Source organism: Dermacentor silvarum, chromosome 3, assembly GCF_013339745.2.
Source record: "Dermacentor silvarum isolate Dsil-2018 chromosome 3, BIME_Dsil_1.4, whole genome shotgun sequence".
In the NCBI taxonomy this organism is placed as follows: domain Eukaryota; kingdom Metazoa; phylum Arthropoda; class Arachnida; order Ixodida; family Ixodidae; genus Dermacentor; species Dermacentor silvarum.
The window spans coordinates 137,508,265-137,528,682 of NC_051156.1; the positions used below are offsets into that span (position 1 = coordinate 137,508,265).

General features: G+C 45.8%; 1 protein-coding gene across 1 annotated transcript; it reads right to left on the reverse strand.

The window, feature by feature from the left end:
* Nucleotides 1-14,489: 14,489 nt before the first annotated feature.
* On the reverse strand, nt 14,490-20,005 carry LOC119445823 (3-alpha-hydroxysteroid sulfotransferase). Its single transcript, XM_037710118.2, has 2 exons — nt 19,778-20,005; nt 14,490-15,560 (listed from the first exon to the last, which is right to left on the reverse strand). The coding sequence occupies exons 1-2, from the start codon at nt 19,793-19,795 to the stop codon at nt 14,565-14,567; spliced, it is 1,014 nt and encodes a 337-aa protein (XP_037566046.1). The 5' UTR covers nt 19,796-20,005; the 3' UTR covers nt 14,490-14,564.
* Between the last annotated feature and the right edge of the window lie 413 nt (nt 20,006-20,418).

The window sequence follows — 20,418 nt, forward strand, 5'->3', positions numbered from 1 at the left end:
ATCTGCCGCTGTGGTGTGCTGGGCTCATGTTCTTGGAGAGTGGTTTTGCCTTGATGGCTTCTAGCCAGACGTCTGGTAGTTGTCCTCGCTCCGTCTGTCTCGTCTCCTCCCAGCCGATCTTTTTCAGAACTCTTCTGCCGGCCTTCGTTTGACTTAGGCGATGCTTATGGCTGGAGAGGTGGCCCTCGATCAGTTCGTCCACCGTGTTATGCAGGCCCAACCTCATGAGTTTGTCCGTGGAGGCACTCATCGGGACTCCGATGGCTTGCTTGATTGCTTTTCGGATCATCACGTTGATCTGGTTCCTTTCGACCGTGCTCAGCAGGAGATACGGTGCCACGTACGTAATTCGGGAAATCACGAAGGCATGTACGAGCCTCAGGATGTCGTTCTCTTTCATTCCTCTGCGTCTCATCGCCACTCTGCGGAGCATGTGCAGTATTTGCTCCGTCGTGTGCTTTAGCTTTCTCGCAGACGCCTCCGCCTTGTTGTTTGCTTGTATCACCAGTTCCAGGGTCTTGACACTGGGGCCCGGCAAAATGTCTTCTCCGTCTAGCACCACTCTAATATCTTCCTTGAGTTTTTGCGGCGCCCGTTGTCGTACTACCACCAGTTCCGACTTTTGTGGCGAGCACCTTAGGCCGCATTCCTTGGCGTATTTGTCCACCACTTTCACCGCCGTCTGCAGCGTGTTTTGCATCTATCTGTGGTATCCAGCCTTCGTCGTCCAGAGCGAGACGTCGTCGGCGTAGAGCGCGTGCCCCAAGCCTTCAGTCGCTTCGAGTGCCTTGGGCAGGTGCAGGAGTGCTTTGTATTAATGGTAAGCACCTACGATGCAGGCAGAATTCAAGTTCTCAGCTCAGAGAGAAGAGAACTTGACGAATCCTGCCTGCATCGTAGGTGTTTACCATTAATATAAAGGGAAGAAAAGTGAGGCTCATTTTGTCCTCGCGTTGCTTTTTACATTTACTTCGACAAACTAAACTGATCTCCACTTCCCGTACCAAGCAGCTGGGTCAAATACTACAGAATAATAGGACCGGAAGGCGGACTGGTCCCGGCTAAAGAAGAAGAATAAGAAGAGAGATAGAAATAAGCTTTTACTTTCTGAAACGATAATCCGAGTGAGGACTCGGTTCACCCTAGGTAGGGGAATTCCTTATTCCAGGAGCCCTCTCGCTTGGGATGCCTCCTTGGCCTGGGTGAAAGAAGAGGAAGAAGAAATCAGCGAGGAGCGGCCCTTCTATTTATGCACCGAATATAACCACCCGATACACCCCTTTCCAATTTGCAACCCGTTTTCATCAATTCACCAGAATCATTTTTCAGAACAAGATGGCGGCGTTAGCGACAGCCACAAGTTATTTTTGTTCAATCGCTGTTATCTAAACTTCAAGTTAGCCTACCGCGCCTGATTTCTCCAAAATCTAATTCATTCAAGATAAAACTAACTTTTGATGATATTTTTCCAAAACACGCAAAACTTCTTCCTGCGCGCATACTTGAAGGTCTCCTTCAAGACCATCTTAGTCAATTTCCGTCTCATTTGGTTATTTCTACGGACGCATCACAAAATTTAGAGAAGGCTGGTGTTGGCATCTTTTCGAATCAACTCAACTGGTCTTTTGCTCTCCGTCTCGCTGATTACACTCCAATATTTCTTGCAGAATTTCTGGCAGTTATTCTTGCCATCCGAAAATTGGGTCCACAGAATTCTAAGGTAATAGTTGTTACAGATGCGCTTTCGGTCTGTACACATTCAACTTCCAATAATCAGTCACACCTACTGAGTATATTTTCGACTCTTGCCCCAGAAAATTTATCCGAAGTCCGCTTTGTCTGGGTCCCCGGACATAGTGGAATCTTTTTAAATGACTCAGCTGACTCGCTCACTTCGACATCACTAAATGGTCCGGTCATAAATATTCTTCCTGATTTCTCTTTTATAACAGGAGCTAGATTTAAACGCCTTTTATTGCTGAGTTGCCATGACTCGTCCATACTTTCTTCAGACGATTTCCAACATTTAAAATTTCGGTGGAACACGAGCAATTGCCTTTCACGCCAATGTGAGGTGACGCTGTCAACTTTCCGCTGCAGAGTTCCCTGCCTAAATTTTTATCTTCATAGATCCGGTTTATCAATCACTGACCTCTGATCGTTCTGTAATCAACCGGAGACTATTGACAATTTCTTTCTTTTTGCCACCGCTTCTCCTCCCTCCGTAGAATGTTTCTGTTATTTCCAAGCAGTAATCTGGGTTTGGCACTTACAACGCCAAACATTTTGTCTTTTGGGGCCTGTCAATTAGGCACAAGTCAGGGCTCTATGATCACTGCTGTTCACAAATTTATTGAAGCATCCGGAAGGTTACGCTGCTAGGGCACCGACCGTGGGACATGTTATTTTATGTTTATTTTTGTAGTTAGTTTTCTCTTAATTTTTATTTAGTTAATTTATGTATAGGACATCTTAAAATGTGTGTTAAGGAGTTACCAAAATCTTAATTTTGATTATTCACCTTTACCATTTTGTTCGTTGTTAGGTGCATGTTTTATTTTATCCAGTGTGGCCAATCCCCCTCGTGGGTACGAGCCATGTTTTGAGGCAACAACAACAACAACATAACCACCCGATTCATGGCCAATCCCCCATTGTGGTTACGCGCCACAACCACTCAGGTCAACAACAACAACAACAGCGGCCGTACTTGCATGGGCTCCCGCTTCAAGAAAAGCTTTCTCCAGGCCAAGTCATCCCAGACCTTTCAAATAGTGTCATTCGACGGAGCAAGTTGGATTACATCCGTAGAGACTAAGATTCAGGCTGTGAGTCACATTTATCAGTGTTGTGGAGCCTCGAGAGTTCGTAAGCGGAGACCGCTCCGCTATAGGCCTAGCCAGGAGTGAGGGGTAAGCCCCACCCAGGCACTCGAAGCTTTTAAAAACCGCCATGGAGGTTGATGCATCCCCTTGGCAACCGCAAGAAGCGTCCACCGACTGCGCAGATGACTGGCTGGCAGTCAAAAGGCGCAAACAACGCAGCAAGGAAGCACCGAAGAACTCTGACCCACCTCCCGAGGCACAGCAGCGCTCACCGCGCAGACCACCACCACTCCCGAAGCAGCGCCTGAAAGTAATACTGAGGCCAAGAGAAGGTCTCGTCTTTTGGAAGTGGCCGACCCCGGTCATCGCCCGAGCAGTACCCACGGCGGGGGGTTACCCACGCACAACTCCGACCCAGAACCTTATCGTGCGGATAGAAAGCAAGCAGAACATCACAGCAGTGAGCACCTCTAGTGAAGACATGGTAGCTACGATACGAGACATCAGCACTGTGCATCTCGGCGCCAAGGAGTATGCAGTGGCAACATATATCGCACCACCGGCGAATTCAACTGATGGAATGGCCCATGGCATCCCTCAGGGAACGACGGACGCGGAGCTCATGCGAGGGCTGTATGCACACAAAAGAAAAATCCTACAAGCGCGTATGCTTGGGCCATGTGCGACCGCATTGATAATTTTCGAAGGAAGAACGGTACCGAGGTACATCAACTTCGACGGAGACGAGCTACGCTGCCTACCCTATCAACACACGGTCAAGGTATACAACTCGTGCCATCAAATGGTGCATCGAACCAACGTTTGCCCGCACCCGGATAAACCCACCTGCGAAAGATGTGGTGCAGCAGATCCAAGTGATGGACACGACTGCTAACTGAAATGTTCGTTGTGCGCCGGCGATCACGCGACGGCGTCGAAAGAATGCCCAAGAGACTGCTACCAGGGCCACGCTCGTCGCACAGGCGGCTCAAGGAACAGACACACAAAGACAAGACCACGACGGGACAACCAAGCAAGGGTCGCCGACAGCCATCGTGATCTCGGACCCGCTCCTGGTCCACACCCAGGGCGACATCGCAACAACGAGGCGGCAACAGATCCAGGTCCGACAGCAGAAACAGGTGCGGCAGTAGCTCGAAAACACTGAGTCACGTGACCTCCAAGGAACAACAGGTGAGCTGGGCAGAACGCTGCCTCCCGAAGTCACAGAGACAAAATGACAAACCGAAGCCCCACATACAGCCATCACGAGACGCAGACACAAATACGAGCAACACTGTACAGGCGCTTGCGGCCCTATAGTGCAGGAACTGCGCGTAGAGTTAGCCGAATTGCGCGCACAGCTAAAGGAGGAACGAAGCCGAAACAAGCCAACAGCGCAAGAAAGTTCGCCCGAACCCTGAACAATGCCACCGCCACCGCAGCGCGCGTGCACTCCCTCGGTAGTGCAGGAGACCGTCGAGGAAATGAACACCAAGGCACCGCCCGAGCCGAATCCGACAGCCCAGCCGCTCGATGCGAGAGTAACAGCCTGCGAAAGAGGTATTCAGGAAAACGGGAAAGCCATCCAAGAGCTACATATGCAAATGGAGAAGGGCTTCGACGATATCCGAAAGATGATAACGCAACTACACGTGGTTTTCACCCCTATGGTAAACGATCAACGCCGCAAGAAGCCGCGAGTCTATCCACACAGAGAGGCAGCCCTCCCTTAAATGCTACAAGAGGATCAAAATGGCCAGAAAACAGAATGATCAAAATGGAGGCATCACCATTTGGCAGTGCAATTGTCGTGGCTTCACTCGCAAGAAGGCGACGCTACCACTCACAGCCATAGCACACCCCACCACACGGCAATGGGAGGCAGCGCTTCCCAGCTCCAACTCGACGGACCAGCTCAACCTGGTCAACAGAGCGAGAAGGGCAGCTAAGGCCGCTCGACTCTTGACTTCGGGGACCACCCACTGCAGAGTGGAGAAGCTACCTACATTCGCGTGCTCTTTTGCATACAGTTTATTCTCTCTCTCTCCTTGCCTGGGCGACGAGACTGCGTAGGTCGTACAAGTAATCAGAGGAAAGCTTAGCCTCCCACGTTTCAGTGGTGGTATAGATGGGCGTGGAATTGGGGTGCTATTCCGCTTCTATGGGACGTTTTTGATTGGAGCCGTGCTGTGAGGCTTGTGAGGTGGGATCTGTGGATGTGTCACGCAGTGCGCAATCCTGGACCGTGTGTCGCAGGGTGTCTGGGACGTCGCAGTGGGGGCACGTGTACAAGTACTGCGTAGGACAGAGTCTGTGCATGGTTATTTCATGTACATAGTTATTTAATAGGCGGCGGAGGATGGCTTCTTTCTGTTTACTCAGGCTGTTGTTTAATAAGAAGATGCAAACATTTATTTGTGGCAAAGCGTTGTCCACATCGCCATTCGATGTAGAACCTGTGATTATGAAGGTGTCGAGGGTGAAGCAGGGTTTGGGTATGGGCTAGTCGGTATTCTATGGCAAACTTGACTTGCAGCGCAGGCACAGACAAGGGGAAGATAGAACGACGAAGACAAGCGCTCACTTCCAAATGAATATTTATTTTGAAAGCACGCATATATGACCAAGACACCAAGAGTGCTTGATCATGTTGGATTCACGTTTTGTCTTGCTGTCTTGGACAAATATGCCTGTTTTTCGAAATAAAATTTAATTGGAAGTCAGCGTTTGTCTTCACCGTTATTTCTGTCCCTTGTTTATGTACGCGCTGTAAGTCACGTTTGCGGTCGAGGGTGAGTTGTGCGAATTGGCCCCTTGAGTGTAGAAAATGTGAGAAACTAGTCGAGGCCAGAACGTTGGCTGTGTATCCCTCTGGGGCCTTGGTCCAACTTTCCCAAGTAGCGGTGTTGGATGCGTGGCGGAATGCTGATAAAGAGAAGCGACTCAATGAACTCCATTGTTGGGCATGGTATTAGTAAGCTCTTGCCAGGCTACTTACCGTAGGGTCCCATCTGGCCCGACAGTTACATTCTACCGAGGCAATGATTCACACACTACACTCTTAGCACGGTAACGTTTACTAAAGGGGTATATTCTCACAAATTTGTGCACCTATAAAGAACAGTTACACAGTAACCTTTATTTAAGTAACCTTTAATAAAGGGCATACTCTCACAAATTTGTAACCTATGAGTTGGACATAAAATTGTAACCTTTACTTAAGTAACGTTTAATAAAGGGGCATATTCTCACAATTTTGTGCACCTATAAAATAAAAGACTACGTGTACCTATACTAAAGGTTACTATAGAGTAACCTTTAGTATAGGTACACGTAGCTTTATGTATGTAACCTTTCGTGTAGACATACACGAAAGGCTTCACACGCAGCCGTGGCCTAGTGGTAGAACGCCCGCCTCGGCTGCGGGAGGCTGTGGGTTCGATTCCCACCGCCGCCGGGCACCCACTGGTTCAAAAGGGCACAAGCGTACCCCGGCCTGGCGTTCGGCTTCCTCAGGGGTGATACGCTTGGGAAAGGAGCCTGCGCCCTGAATTCCCGTCGAAACCAACGTGAGCACGGAAAAAAAAAGTGGTGTCTGGACATGCGCAGAAGGACGCACGTGTGCAAGGCTTCACACGTGCGTCCTTCTGCGCATGTTCATGAATTTAGGACATTGATTCTTCGGCTAACCACCAAACTTCACCGCACTACACTAGCGTAACTCACTGAGCAGAACTTCATAAAATTCTACTTCAAATGATCGGCCGAATTTTTACAACTTTCGGTTACCAACGTCAGGAGGATACTCGCTTCTGAAAATATAGGCATTTAAGGTGCTTAGTCATAACTTCTCTGCTGCGTTATATTAGCGCTTTGGTCAAGGTTAAAGCACTGCTATAACTCAGCAGAGGAAATTACGACTAAGTGTCATAAAAGCTTATGTTATCGGAAAAAGGTATCCTGTCGACGTAGCTAACGGAAAGTTGTTGAACCTCGGCTGATCTTCCGAAATACAATTTTTCTGAAAACGCTGCTCAGTGAGTTACGCTAGTTCCCTGCAGTAAAGTTCAATGGGTGGCCGAAAGAGCAATGTGCAAAATTTGTGTGCATGCGCAGAAGGACGCGCGGGTGACAACGTGCAAGACCGGATGCCTATACGAAAGATTACAAAAAAAGGTTCCTAAAAATGGCCGCAGGGGTTATGCCCTAATTTCTTGGACATGACTCATTGTCGAACACTAAAAAAATATTCAGGACTAAAGAGAAAATGACATTTTATTGCTGTGAAAACTTCATACGGCGACAGACATTTGCACGATAGTCAATACATTTGGGGACAAAGTTTTACTAATTAGCTTTTTTCATTTCTTTGGGGACATGTAATTTCATATTGAAGGCAGCCAGTACTGAAAGAATACGAATTTTCCATAATTGTGCCTGGCACCAATTTAGAGAAATTGAATCTGCAATGAAGTGCGTTGCTGTTTCAGTTATTCTTTCTGCACAACCTGCAGCAAAATTCTGTAAATATCTGAGCTAGAACAGCAATGCATTTTATGGCATGTTCGCAGTATGTGTTTTTGAGACTATTCTGTGGCAGAATGCTTCCAGCAACCGGATATGGAGTGCTGATTGACCAACTCTTCCGTTAACCACGATTGTTTATTTACATGCTAATCAGTCAAACATTGGTAATATTCATACTAATGATGATTATTCGAGTTTATTGGCGCAATTCGTACTAATGATTATTGCTGAAATTATGTTGAGATGACTATAAAGCTTCAAGCTGAACTTTTTGTTGGGCTAGTTGGTGCATGTTACTAAATTATTTAAAGAGCCAAACAGACGACACAAGAAGAGCGCTCGTCCGTGTCTCTTCTTGTGTCGTCTGTTTGGCGCTTTAAATAATTTAGTAACTATAAAGCTTGTTCCGCAGAAATCAACATTTCGTCTCAAATTCTCTTTTTTAATATTCAAGGACAGACTGGTTAACAACGTGTAAACCTTTGCCACCTTGCCATTTTACAGCGCAGGTCATTTACACAAGGCAGCTTGCAGGAATTAGTATAGAATGCACGATGCATCAAGACAGTTGTACCTTTTGAAATAAGCTGGCACATACTTGGTAATTTTGGATCAAATGTGCAAGACACAAAATAATTGATGAAATACACAGTATGTTGCTTTTGTATAGGTGAATGCATCGTATACAGGTTCGTCCCACAACATATTTCTTTGCTTGCGGGCCATGTTGACAGTTTTTTGCAAAAAGTATCATGTCGTCATCCCATGATAGTGAGATTTCTTATAATATTTTGCACAAGTGGAAAGTATAGCTGAAAAGGCGGCACATTTCAGAATGAATACGCATTTCAGCATGCAACATCTCTTGTATCGAAAATAAATCATAGAGGTATGAGACGGCAGCACCCACATTCTGGAAAGGATGTGAGTAGCAGCTGTGAGAAGGAAAGCTGACACAGTGAAAATGTCATGATTACTTTATTTGCATATACAAAACAAGGCAACTCAAAGCTTTCCCTTCACAAGCAAAAATACATTTTGCCTTGGTCTGTTTTCTTCGTCACGGCCATGAAGCAGTAATGAAAAAACCTCCGACTACAGCACTGCCTGGCAGCACAAATTTCTACAGCATCAAGAGGGATGGGGCAAAAAAAAAAAAAAGAGAAATGTTGAAGGTTCGTGTACAATATGTTAAAATACAAATACATATCAGTTTTAGAATTCCATGAGGAGGACGATCTCATCCCTGTTGCGAGCACAATCATCTCTCTTTGCTGTTAGTATGTCAGTTGCTAATTCTCCGATCTCCTTGCTGTGTAGTGGAGCCTACAACGACAGAAAAGTAATCTTAGAATGTCATAGTTACTTGTTAGCGTCGCCCTGCAAACAACAGCTATTAGCATGTAATAAAAGAGAGATAAATAAACCAGAAACAGATGAAAAACTACCACATAACAAATAATTAAACACGCCTAAGGTGAATATACTCTTCTGTTTATGAAATGTCGGTAACCATAAAAATTAAGGATTAAAAAAAACTGTACAAAAATGAATTCTCAAGTCAGTTCGTACTCCCCTCCAGTACAAGTACAAAAGACAACACCGCAATAATGTGACAGTTTAACAGTAAAAACGCAATATCAAGTGATTACACACTAAATATCAGCGCAAAACACCGGTTCCGTGCATGAGGTCAATGTTGTGCGTCCGCACAAAAGTGCCACATAAACTTGAGATTTAAGAATAACCAACACGGTGATTGATAGTGATAAAAAATAATAAAACAGCAGTGTTTATGAAGCGAGCAAGTAGTTTACTTAAATAAAACTGAACAGTGCGAGCATGAGCATGAATTGACGGTGAAATTTACGACAGACACACACCTGCAAATAAATAGTGGAACAGGAAGCATTGCTTACCTAGGTCACATTTATTGCTGTCTTCGGCATTCATTACAGCAGTCACAACACAAACGATGCTCACGACTCTCAGGTGAGCGAAGAACTTTTACCATTGGCCATCGGCAATGCGTCTCGTCGCAGCGGCCACGCAGCACGCCAAACATGTCCCTGCTCCACGCCCGGCGTTATGGCTTCTTTTCATCGCTGCACGCGCGCGCCTTCAGGAGTCTTTTTAGTAGCTGTACCACCCGTCACGAGTGACTCAGACACAGAACACGCTTGGTAAGCGCACGCCACCAAATCCGAGAGCGGAAAAACGTGCTTAAAGCGACGAAACAAAGCGCGACACGACCGTTTCAAAACGACACCACCAGCGATACTCTTCCCGGCATGCATTGCGAGAACTCCGCAATGCGAAGGAGATATGACAGCGCTCATGTTTGGCTGAAGCTGAAGCGCGTTTGATTACGCCCGGCATCTAGCGCAACTAAAGATAATAATCCAATTATAGTTCCGTCAAAGTATCACAGGACGATATATATATCAAGACGCTAATATTTTAATGTTTCAGGATGTTGCTTTTCGTTTGTATTTGTATGTTTTCTCCCTGCTCATTTGGCCGGCCGCCATTGTGGCCTCCCACCGCGAGCGCACGTTCATCTCTCTACGAGACCTTACTGGAGCGGTTGTCGCCCGCTGTCATGGGAATGAAACGGCGTCTTTCACGCGTGTTAGTGAGCGGGCAAAATTCGTGCGTGTCTGGCGTTCTCTAATGAACCGAACATTTGCTGTAATTTAGGAACCACTCCCTCTATACAGTCAAAATACAAAAAGAAAGAAAAGAAGAAAAGGAAAGCGCGGTGGCCTCAGTTGCAGTGTACAAGTAAGTCTGATTACGAAGCATCTTTCTCGCCCTGCAGATTAGTTATTCGACCTGCTCTACGCTTTGATTTTGTCGGTCGTCGAGATTTTGCTAGACTCATGCGTGCGCCCACGTGCGACCTTCAGTGTGCGCCCGATGTTAGTGGGTGTCACGTTTCAGGGGAATAGAAAACAAACGTGATTATAGGGAGCATTGATACACAAGGAGATAACAAAAAAATATTGGGTACAAATATACATTCATTCACCATAATGCATCCGCTTTTAGTTTTTGTGCAGGTACACAAGTCTATGTTTTATACCACAGCCTAAAATGCCTGCAGCGGTAGCGGGGGGCTTTCCATCACATTGAACCGAAGTTATAATTCAAGCCACAACATCGTTTGCCACAATATTCTTCGATGTATGTTCACTGTTTCTGTGGCTTCCTTTTAGATTATAATGACCCGTATGCAGTAGAGATCAGTGACGAATGAAATGCTGCTGTCTCTCTTGAGCATACGCTCGTGCAAGATTTAAATTTCTTTTTTACATTTCGAAACCAAAGATCCCCACTGGTGTCAATAAAATATTAATTTAGTCCAACCTGCCTCATTCCCTCGGCCGCACAACATATCGTATAGGTTAGTCCCGGCTAAGAACACCACATCAGGATCGCAATACGACACAATAATAAGTAAACTTCCGATCCATACTGTAGGTCCCCTAAGCCACGAATGCCAACTCGTTTAGAGGTTACAACCTAAAGGTTACATGAAATTTCGCGTTGCAGTAACCTTTAAAATAGACGCTTCGGCACATGTAACCTCTAGCCGCGGCGGAAATTCACGAAAACACAAAGATCAATTTTTTTAGTCACCGAGTAACCTTTATGTTATAAGTTACTCGCAATTATAGGTTAACATAAACGTTACCGTGCTAAGAGTGATAGGTGGAGGACGGAAGCGCATCGTCACCGGTTAGTGGATCGCGTAAGGATTGAGTGAGGGATCACCAGTTTATACCCGGCTATCGTGAATATCCCAGAGACATGGCTTTACGCAGCGGCACGTAAGTGCAGGTGGTGGTGGTGGGGGTAAAAACGTTAATTCGTCAACAGAAAATGATTTATGAGATTACATGTGGGCATTCTTGATGGCTTCGTGAGGTGGCTGTCAACCGTGTCTTACAGCAACTTCTAAAGCCCAGGTCACAGCCCGCAGTTGAACCGCAGGTTCCGAGCTGGCCACCGCAGCTCCCCACTGCTCTCGGTTGGATAGCTGCCTTTCGGCTCTAGGTTTGAGCTCAGGGCATTCGTGCAAAATATGTGTGAAATCGGCTTTGTCGGCCTCGCATAGCGCACATTCAGGGGATTGTATCCTTGGGTAGAATATGGATAGTTTGTATGGGTTGGGGAAGGTGTGTACTTGGAGTTGCCTCCACGTCGCTCCGACTCAACGGACCAGCTCAACCTGGTCAATCGAGCGAGAAGGGCAGCTAAGGCCGCTGGACTCCTGGACTGAGGGGACCACCCACTGCAGAGCGGAGGAGCTACCTACGCTCGCGTGCTCTTTGGAATAAAGTTTATTCTCTCTCCCTCTCTCCACGTCTCTTACTGGTTTTCGGTTAATGATTTGTCAGGGGGTGGGTATTCTAGTCTTTCGTTTTCGTAGTTTTGCGTAATTTTGTGGGAGGCTATCATGCGCTCTTTCGCTCCTCGCAGAATCGGTTGGCTCACTGTCCGGTTGACGAGTCCTCGGGCCAAATTGTGAGCCGCTTCGGTCCCGGGATGGGAGGAGTGCGCAGGGATCCAGATGATTTTCACCTGGCGGGGCGTGAAATGTGTTTTCTTTAGAATTTGTAGCGCCGGTTCGTGGATTCTGCCTTTGGAAAAATTACGCACGGCCGTCTTGGAGTCGCAGAAAATGATTTTGGCTGTGGTATTTGTGATAGCTATTGCTATCGCGGCTTTTTCCGTTTCTTCCGCGTGCCTTCCAAAGATCGTGACCGCGGTTATTGGTTTGAGGTCGTTTCCTACTACCCCTGCGGACAAAGCGTCGCGTTCTCCGAGTTCGGCTACGTCTACGTAGACCACTTCCTCGTGGTTTGCGTAGTGTTTCTGGAGTGCTTTGGCCCGGGCCTTTCTCCGTTTGCTGTGATTCTCCAGGTGCATGTTCTTTGGGATTGGGTCGACCCTGATGCGACTGAAGATGTCTCTGGGTATGGGCTCCACGTTTGTATGAGTGCTCTCGTACCGAATGTTTAGTTTCCTTAGGATGTGTCTTCCCGTAGGTGTCTTGGTTAATCTTTTGTATTGCGCTATCCTGTGTGCTTCAACTAGTTCGTTGAGTGTCTTGTGGACGCCCATTTTCAGGAGTTCCTCGGTGGATGTGTATCTCGGCAAGTACGCTTTTTTGTCCCCTGTTGCTTGTTACGAATAACATTTTTTTCTCGGTTCTCTTAAAGTGAGCGAAGTATCATGTACTGTGGAGTACTGAACGATCACTCATCTAATCTGTACTCTCGAATAATTAAATTGCCTTAAAATTAAGAATTAAACTCGAACATTTTACATGGCAAAACCGGGTCTGCCTATGAGGCACGCCGTAGTGGGGTACAGACTCCGGAATAATTCTGACCACTTGGGGTTCTTTAACGTGTAGCCAACGCACGGTACACGGGCGCTCTTGCATTTCGCTCCCAGAAACATGCGGTGGCCGCGGCCGGGATTGGATCCCGCAATCTCGTGCTCAGCAGAGCAACGTCAAAGCCACTAAGTAACCATGGCGGATGGTTCAGCATTGCATTACAACATACGTTCACAACATAACTTCCAAACGTAACTGTGTACCCTATTAAAAGCACTTGCATTGCCAGATCGCTGGTATTATAGCCGTGGGGTCGATGGTTCAACTCCTCAAGAATTTGTAGAATTTTTCTAGTTTTTTTACCTTGCCGAGGCTTTCAAGCGTAATGTTACAGATGTATCAAAATTCCTAGTTTGAAGCTGCCGAGCACAGCAAAACACAAAAATTAAAATTGCACAGGTTCCACGCACTGTGTGAATTCATGTTATTCGAAGAATTTTGCAGGTAGCAGATTATTGTTTGGGTTTGCCATGTCATTCATCTCATGTGACATGCGTGCATGTAATTTTCCTCATGCATATCATGCCACAGTCATGTCATTCCATCTCATTCATGTCATGGCATGCATATCATGCATTGCATATTCTGATACATATTGTCACGTAGTGCAGTAATCAGGAGTGGAGAAGCTTGAGCAGAACAGGAGGCAATCGCTTTAATGGGCGAACTTGTGTCCTAATTCGGCAGTGGTGACCGTGACCGGCGAAGCTGTCGGTCGGCCGGTCAGACTGCAGTGGCTCACAGCCGCGCTCTCTTTATACATGGCAGGGAACATTCTCGATGTTCGTTATCATGGTGCCGAGTTGAACAAAAAAGAAGAGACAAAGCGATGGCATCATTCGCTTGACATATCACTACGCTTGACAACTATGCTAGGCGCATAGTTGCGCGTACGCAACAAAACTATCCGATGCCACAAACGATAAGACAGCGCGTCCGCAGTTTCTAATTAAACCGCAGGAAACGAAAGACGTCACGTGGCAGGTGGCGAATTAAAGAAACGACCACGAAGTCACCCTGACCACTAGCAGATACCTGGTAGCCCAAGCTAGTGGACAAGTTGGGTAACTGGATCGGCGTTAAGTCTAGATAATTAGACTCGTTCCTAAGGTAGGAAAATAATGCTTCCAATTAAATGAAACCCGCCGTGGTTGCTTAGTAGCTATGGTGTTAATTGCGCTGAAAAACACGAGGTCGCGGGATCGAATCACTGCCACTGGCGGCCGCATTTCGATGGGGGCGAAATGAGAAAACGCACGTGTACTTAGATTTAGGTGCATGTTAAAGAACCCCAGGTGGTCAAAATTATTCCTGAGTCCCCCTACTACGGCATGTCTCTTCATCAGATCGTGGTGCTGGCCGGTAAAACCCCATTATTTATTTAATTATTTAATGAATTATTTAAGTGAACACGGAATGCGAGCTTGTCATTTTTTTTCGACAAGATCAGTCAACTCTCACTTAACATGCACGTCTGAGCGCGTCAATGTTGCTTAGACCTGGAATATGCATGCTCCGCGACTTCTCGCCTGCGTACCCCTGGGATCTTATCTAAAGATATTGAGCGATTATTTACTGATGTTTTGTTTTATTATAAGCGCCACAATATTATGCCACATTTGTCTAAATTCTACGTTTAAAAAAGGCCTTCTCTGATGATGTCCTACTCAGGATTTCGCAGCAACTCGGTTACTTCGAACGCAAAGAAAGGAAAAAGAAAGAAAAAGCAAGTGAGCAGCGTTTTATTTTTCCGAACAAAAACAGGAACTATGGCGTTTCTTCGGCCAGCTCTGCAATTGTCAGGTTGCGGTCTTCGCGAGTGCAATGGCCTCTTCGCGAATGCCTTTCCAAAGATCAATGAATGCTGCGTTGTCGCCTTCATCTTCTATCTTCTTCTCCATACGAGCCAGGAGTTCCGTCGTGAAGTACTCTTTCCAGCCGCCCACGTTGGCTGTTCTCACCATGGCGTACTTGCTTTTGTCTCCTTCGTACCCGTGAGAACACGACAGCGTGTTCCTCTCGAACATTTCTTTGAACACTGGGTTCTGGTTTTTCCCGAAATCTAATATAATGATCCTGCGCATATACTCAGGCTTCGTCCACTGTAGTATTTTTTCCAGGAGCTCGTCGTTTTCTTTCAGGGCCTGGTAGTAGCGTTCCCCCAGAAACCGCGCTAAGCGCAGTACTGCTCCTCGGGTGTCACTCTTGAGGTCCTCGTAAGTGATGAAGAGCACGTTCGGCTCGTCTTTCAGGTTGTAACCCGACGAGACGTGGTCGAAGTAGCTTCCGTAGCCCAGGTCGGTCTCTAGAAAGGCGTCCACGAACTCCTCGAAGGTGGCATCTTGGAACTGCCAGACGCTGACCTCAGCCATCATGTGGTGGAAGGAGACGCAGATGTCCCACGGGTTTCGTGCAATGTAAACGTACTTTGCCTCCTTGCCCATGGTGTCCTTATTCAGCGGAAGGTGCGAGTAGAACAGTCTCATTGGAAGAGTGGGTTTCCAATCGTCGTGTTTCATGTACTCCAACGCGTGAGTGTGACTAGTGAACTCGTCGTAAGACTCCACCGGTTCTCCTCCTTTGAGAATGAGTTGCATGAGGAACTGTACCCAGTGAGTTCCACTTTTAGGATACGTGCTCGTTATGACGTCGCACGGCATGGGTCTGAACTTGCGGAATTCGTGGAAGATGTCCGGATCCAGCCAAGCACATCTTGGTACCCCGTCGACCACTCTGTGAAAAGGCCTACGTGGTGCTTTGTCTTCTGGCCGCCTGTGCGTAGAGAATTCGTCGGTCTGAAAGAGAGGAGTTGCTAATATGAATAAAAGGAACATCAAACGCATGCGCATATAATCCGAGAAGTTTACGTGAAAATCGATGCGGAAGCCCACTGAGAGTTATGCGCGTATGCTTAAGGACTCTCAGCTTTGACAACTACTACAATTTTGACGTCAGGATAGCCTCCACTCTTTCAATTAGCCAACTTCATTGAGCTAACTTTTTCTTCACTTACCCTGCGTCTAATCGTGGCTACGTAAATCTTGTGAGTGCCGTGCACTTCAGTATCGAATTCATCTGTTGCGCGCATTATATACCGTCACGTTTAGTCGCCCATGACTACAGTATACAAAGTGTTTAGCTCATTGCTAATTTAGTGTCCTTTTATATTTGTTTAATTTGGACATCGTCATGACTATAGAAGTTAGTGGTATGTTTTTACTACCTGCCATTTATATCTCTTTATAAGCTTTTTTGCAATTAATCCTCCGCTTTCTTCGATGCTACCGATCAATCAATGTCCGCCGCTCCGTACCTCTTGTTAGAAATCCAACTGGTATTCTCACTTATCTGGAACGCCTGTGTGAAGCAGAGCACTTGCGCGTTATTCAGCACTGGTCAGCACAACATAAGCCCTCACCAGCTGTTATAACGTTGCTATCACCATAGCAGCTTATGGGACTTCAATAGGACGTTCTGGTGGGCTAGTTGGTTCATAGCTTTTTTTTCATTATTTTTTTGTGTGTTTTTTTGTGTTTATCGGCACATGTGTCAATGACAATGGGGGCACGTGTTCTGGATCATGAGTGAAATATATGCTGCTTGCTATCCCAGAAATAAACAGTTGGCAGTCTGCGCTCGTGGTGTCGTGTGTGTTTTCCTTCTTGTGTCTTCGTTTTCTTGCGCAGTTTATAAACGTCTAAAAGCTTATGGGACACAGGCACATCACCATCATCGCTGATAATGACCGTTTTCATCATCGATGACACATAAAGGCGATTTTTGTCCTTGTCACGCCACCTCGTCATCCCCAGCTCCCTCATCACAAGAGGGCGACGAAAAAAAAATCTAAAACCACCACTGCTCGGGTTCAAACCCATCTTATCAGAGTTATCAGGAACACATCGTTGCGTGGTATTCTAAGCACTTAGTTATTGCGCAACGACAGCGCGGGAAAATTGCTGCAAGTTTTTACGGTCCGCACATACTCAGAGAGCAGTGGCACCTGCCCATGTATTTTGAAGGCCTGAACGTGTAATACTGTAATGGATGAGGATACTATCAGGTGCATCGCATAGAAATTGTTCTTGACAAGATGGCGGTGTGTTGGCGTGCCATTCTTTCTTGTCATCTCGTGAAAACAGCGTCGGTGGCACAAAGGAGGCGTACACCACAATGGTCGGCCTGAATCATGGCACATGTCCACAATAAAAGATGCGCCAACAATGAGGCGACTGGTGAAAAACAACTTCGAAACCATCGACGGCGTGATTGCCAACAACGAAGTCACAGTTATAACGGCAAGTAGTTTACGCAGTAGCTCGCAGGATTCATAGTCGCGAAGTGTAGCACGGTAATTTCTTGAGAAAGAATTCTCTAAAATCTCGTAGGTGGCACTGAAATTAGTTATCACTGATGCAAGAGCTACCTACTAAAGCAGAAACGGATAAGTTTTCGCCTCAGAATTGATTAACCCCTAGGCGAGACATTCAAGATTACTCTTGGATCGTAATAAGCAAGAAACCTTTACCACTGACGTTTTCTCATCCCCGGCGACCTAAACATTGATTTACAAAAACACAATAAAAATATGGTGCAAAAAACTTTATGTTAAACGGCTATCTCAAGTGTCACGCGGCCGATACGTCCGACAGGTAGGTGCGTTGGCGTTGTCCTACTAAATGATAAAATATATAATGGTTTCCCAGATAACGTTCTCCAAGCTGTTCAGCGAAAAAAAAATATATTGAAAAAGGCACAGTGCAAGATACAATCATAAGAACTACGTTGTTCGGTCTTCACACCTCTGACAACTGAACACCTTTAGTTCTATGATTGTATCTCGTACCATCTTTTTAAAACTCTTCATTTTTTTCCGTTGAACAGCCTGGCTAACGTTAGCTGGGACACATGGTATCTCATGGCATTCACAAGTATTCGAACATTTTTGCACTGACCACAACACAACCTGACCAGAATAAAATTCAAAAGAAGCTAAGATAGTCATGATGTAAGAAGATTGTCTGAATCAAATATATTCAAACTGTAAAATGTTGAACAGCCTTGAAAAAAAAAAAAACTTAGCAATAGCCTTTGGGCGAACCGTTGCCACTAAAAGGTTCAATAAAGTTACAAATTTAAACTAAAGATTATCTAGCCTACTGAGACATGGGGATCAGAGAGTGCTCATGCCTGTCCATGTAAAGCTGCAGCGGAAAAAAAATAGCACAAGTGACCGATCACCCTATCAGATAAATTGAGGCACGCGGCGCTGTTAATCGCTAGGACGCCGAAAACGAGTGTACCAGGCTTTCTTTGTACCAGACATTGTTTGGAACATGAATCATGTGGCACTTTAGAGACCAGTGTGCACGGGAACAAGAGCGCCGCGTACGGCAATTTCCCTGTTCCGGTCATCGGCCACTTGTGCTAATCTGTTTCCGCTGTAGGTGCACGTAATTTGAACTCCACCACTTGCATTGCTACGCCATAGAGAAAAGATGCTGCTCCCTCCACAATAATCATAGTCACAACTTATTTATCTAATGCACACTTTTCTTTCTGTAACGTCAAGAATTTAGAATTATCGTTTAAATTTTTAATATCGTCTAATACGTTTCATTTACAACTTTAATTTGCAATAATGTATTTTATACAACCTTTCACCTTCCCTCAACGAACCACTGGCGCCCGTAGTGCTTGGTGCCAATAATTGAGGTAAAACCTGGCAAGCAAAAATAAGATGCGCGTCATTATTTTAGTATACGTGCTTTCATGTGCACGTCTAACTTCACCTTTTCAACAGTACTTACTCTATAGCAGTACTGAAACTTTATTTCTGATTATAGCTTGGAAAATTGTGGCGAATCCCTGATATCGGCTGCCAGCGATCGACATGTTTGCTGTACAACAACAGCATAGTGTTCGTCCTCACAGTGGGAGAATGCTGTTTCCACAGTAAATGTGTTCACAGCGGAAGTCATCGATGAAGGCTGCTGGATTTCTTGTTTTTTTGTTCTCTTCCCTTCAAGCACACTTAATTTTCTCTCCTAAGCCATTGCTTAATTGTCCTCATTACCTCTAGCTTCAGTTAAGCACGTGAACGCCTGCTGGGTGGAATGATTGTAACGGGGAGGAGCTTTCCTGTCAAATAACGCATGCACTCCCATAATTCCCTTACATCATGTCCTGGGTAACGCTACGCTCTTACATTCAAACTATTGTTGACACTGGTGTAAACAGTCGTGTTAAAGTTTCTATTGATTTCGGCGTTTGAAGAATACTGCGAGCACTTGGTCTGATATTGAAGATTAAAAAGTGGCACAGAAAATAAATCAGTCGTCACTTCGCCTTAGACATTGCTTGTTGCTTTGTTGCTAACGTGTCCGCTGTTATAGGCTACGAAGCCTATAACGTGTCTAGCCCTTTTGTTCCATCGACCAGCACTCATCGCTAGCATTATTAACTTCAGAGCAATTCAAGCTATTCTTAAAAAAAATAAGTAAACGTAGGTGGGGGAGACGTTGCAATCAATGGTGATGCTAGCTATACCTCTTTTTTAAACCACGGCAGCAAAAAAACAAAAAACAAAAATGACCATACAACGAAACATTTGCAAAGTAGGAAATAAAACAACAACAGCAACAACAACAAAAAAAAAAAACCAATATTACTCTTCAGAATAACGTACAAGCAGACGAAGGACCAAGTGAATAATAAAAACAGTTCACTTCACCCCTTGTCTGTTAGCACTTTACACAGAAAACGAATACATACTAATTCTTTTTTTTTCTTTTTTGTACTGCTGAGTTGCCCTGCGGCATAATCTCATACCAGCTTGCCCAGGTTACGGTGCCTACACAGAAATTTAAAGGCCTTGTTTACGCATGCTTCACAGAAACCACAAGTGCATACGTTGCCGAAAATAAAAGGTACAAATTAAACCGCGGGGTGATTCAAAACCCCATCGCCTACACTTTGATTCAAGTTAATGTGCCCAGCCTCAAGTACTTACCCCCTCTTTTCCAGCCATCGCCCAAACAGACGACGCAGTCCAATCCGCTCGATGTAAAGTGCCACAGCTTGCAAAATCACCGTTTATAGGGACTCTATCGCAGATATTATGCAAGCTTCACAGGAAAGGCGATAGAGGTGAGCTTATCGAACAATGTTGTCCTTTGTCAGGCGACCTAAGTAAACCCGCTTCGTTCCGAGCAGCTTTGACGACTGCCGTCTTGCCCGACGTGCACGGTTTGAGTCTCGACGATGACGAGGATGCACGTGACTTTTAGTCAAGTGGCGAGGAACGCACAACTCGATGGGACTGTATCGCCGCTTTTAAGGACAACATGATGATGTATGTTTTTTTTTTACAGACGGATACAGACATTATCAGGGCAGTTAATACAGTTGTAATTAGTGTGCTAGCACCGATAGCAACAGGGACGTTTCCTGTACATAGCTTGTTTCCCGAGATTCATGACATGGTCGCGAAGCGGAAACGCAAAATGCCTGCCTGCGTGTGAGCGGGGTCATCGGCTATTCGATGTCGAAACGTGATGGCTCCGGCGGCAGGGCGTCGCGCTCTCTATACGTTTCGTTTCTTGATGGTGTCAATGACCTGTTTTGGCACCGACAATTGACATGTTTCGGAAA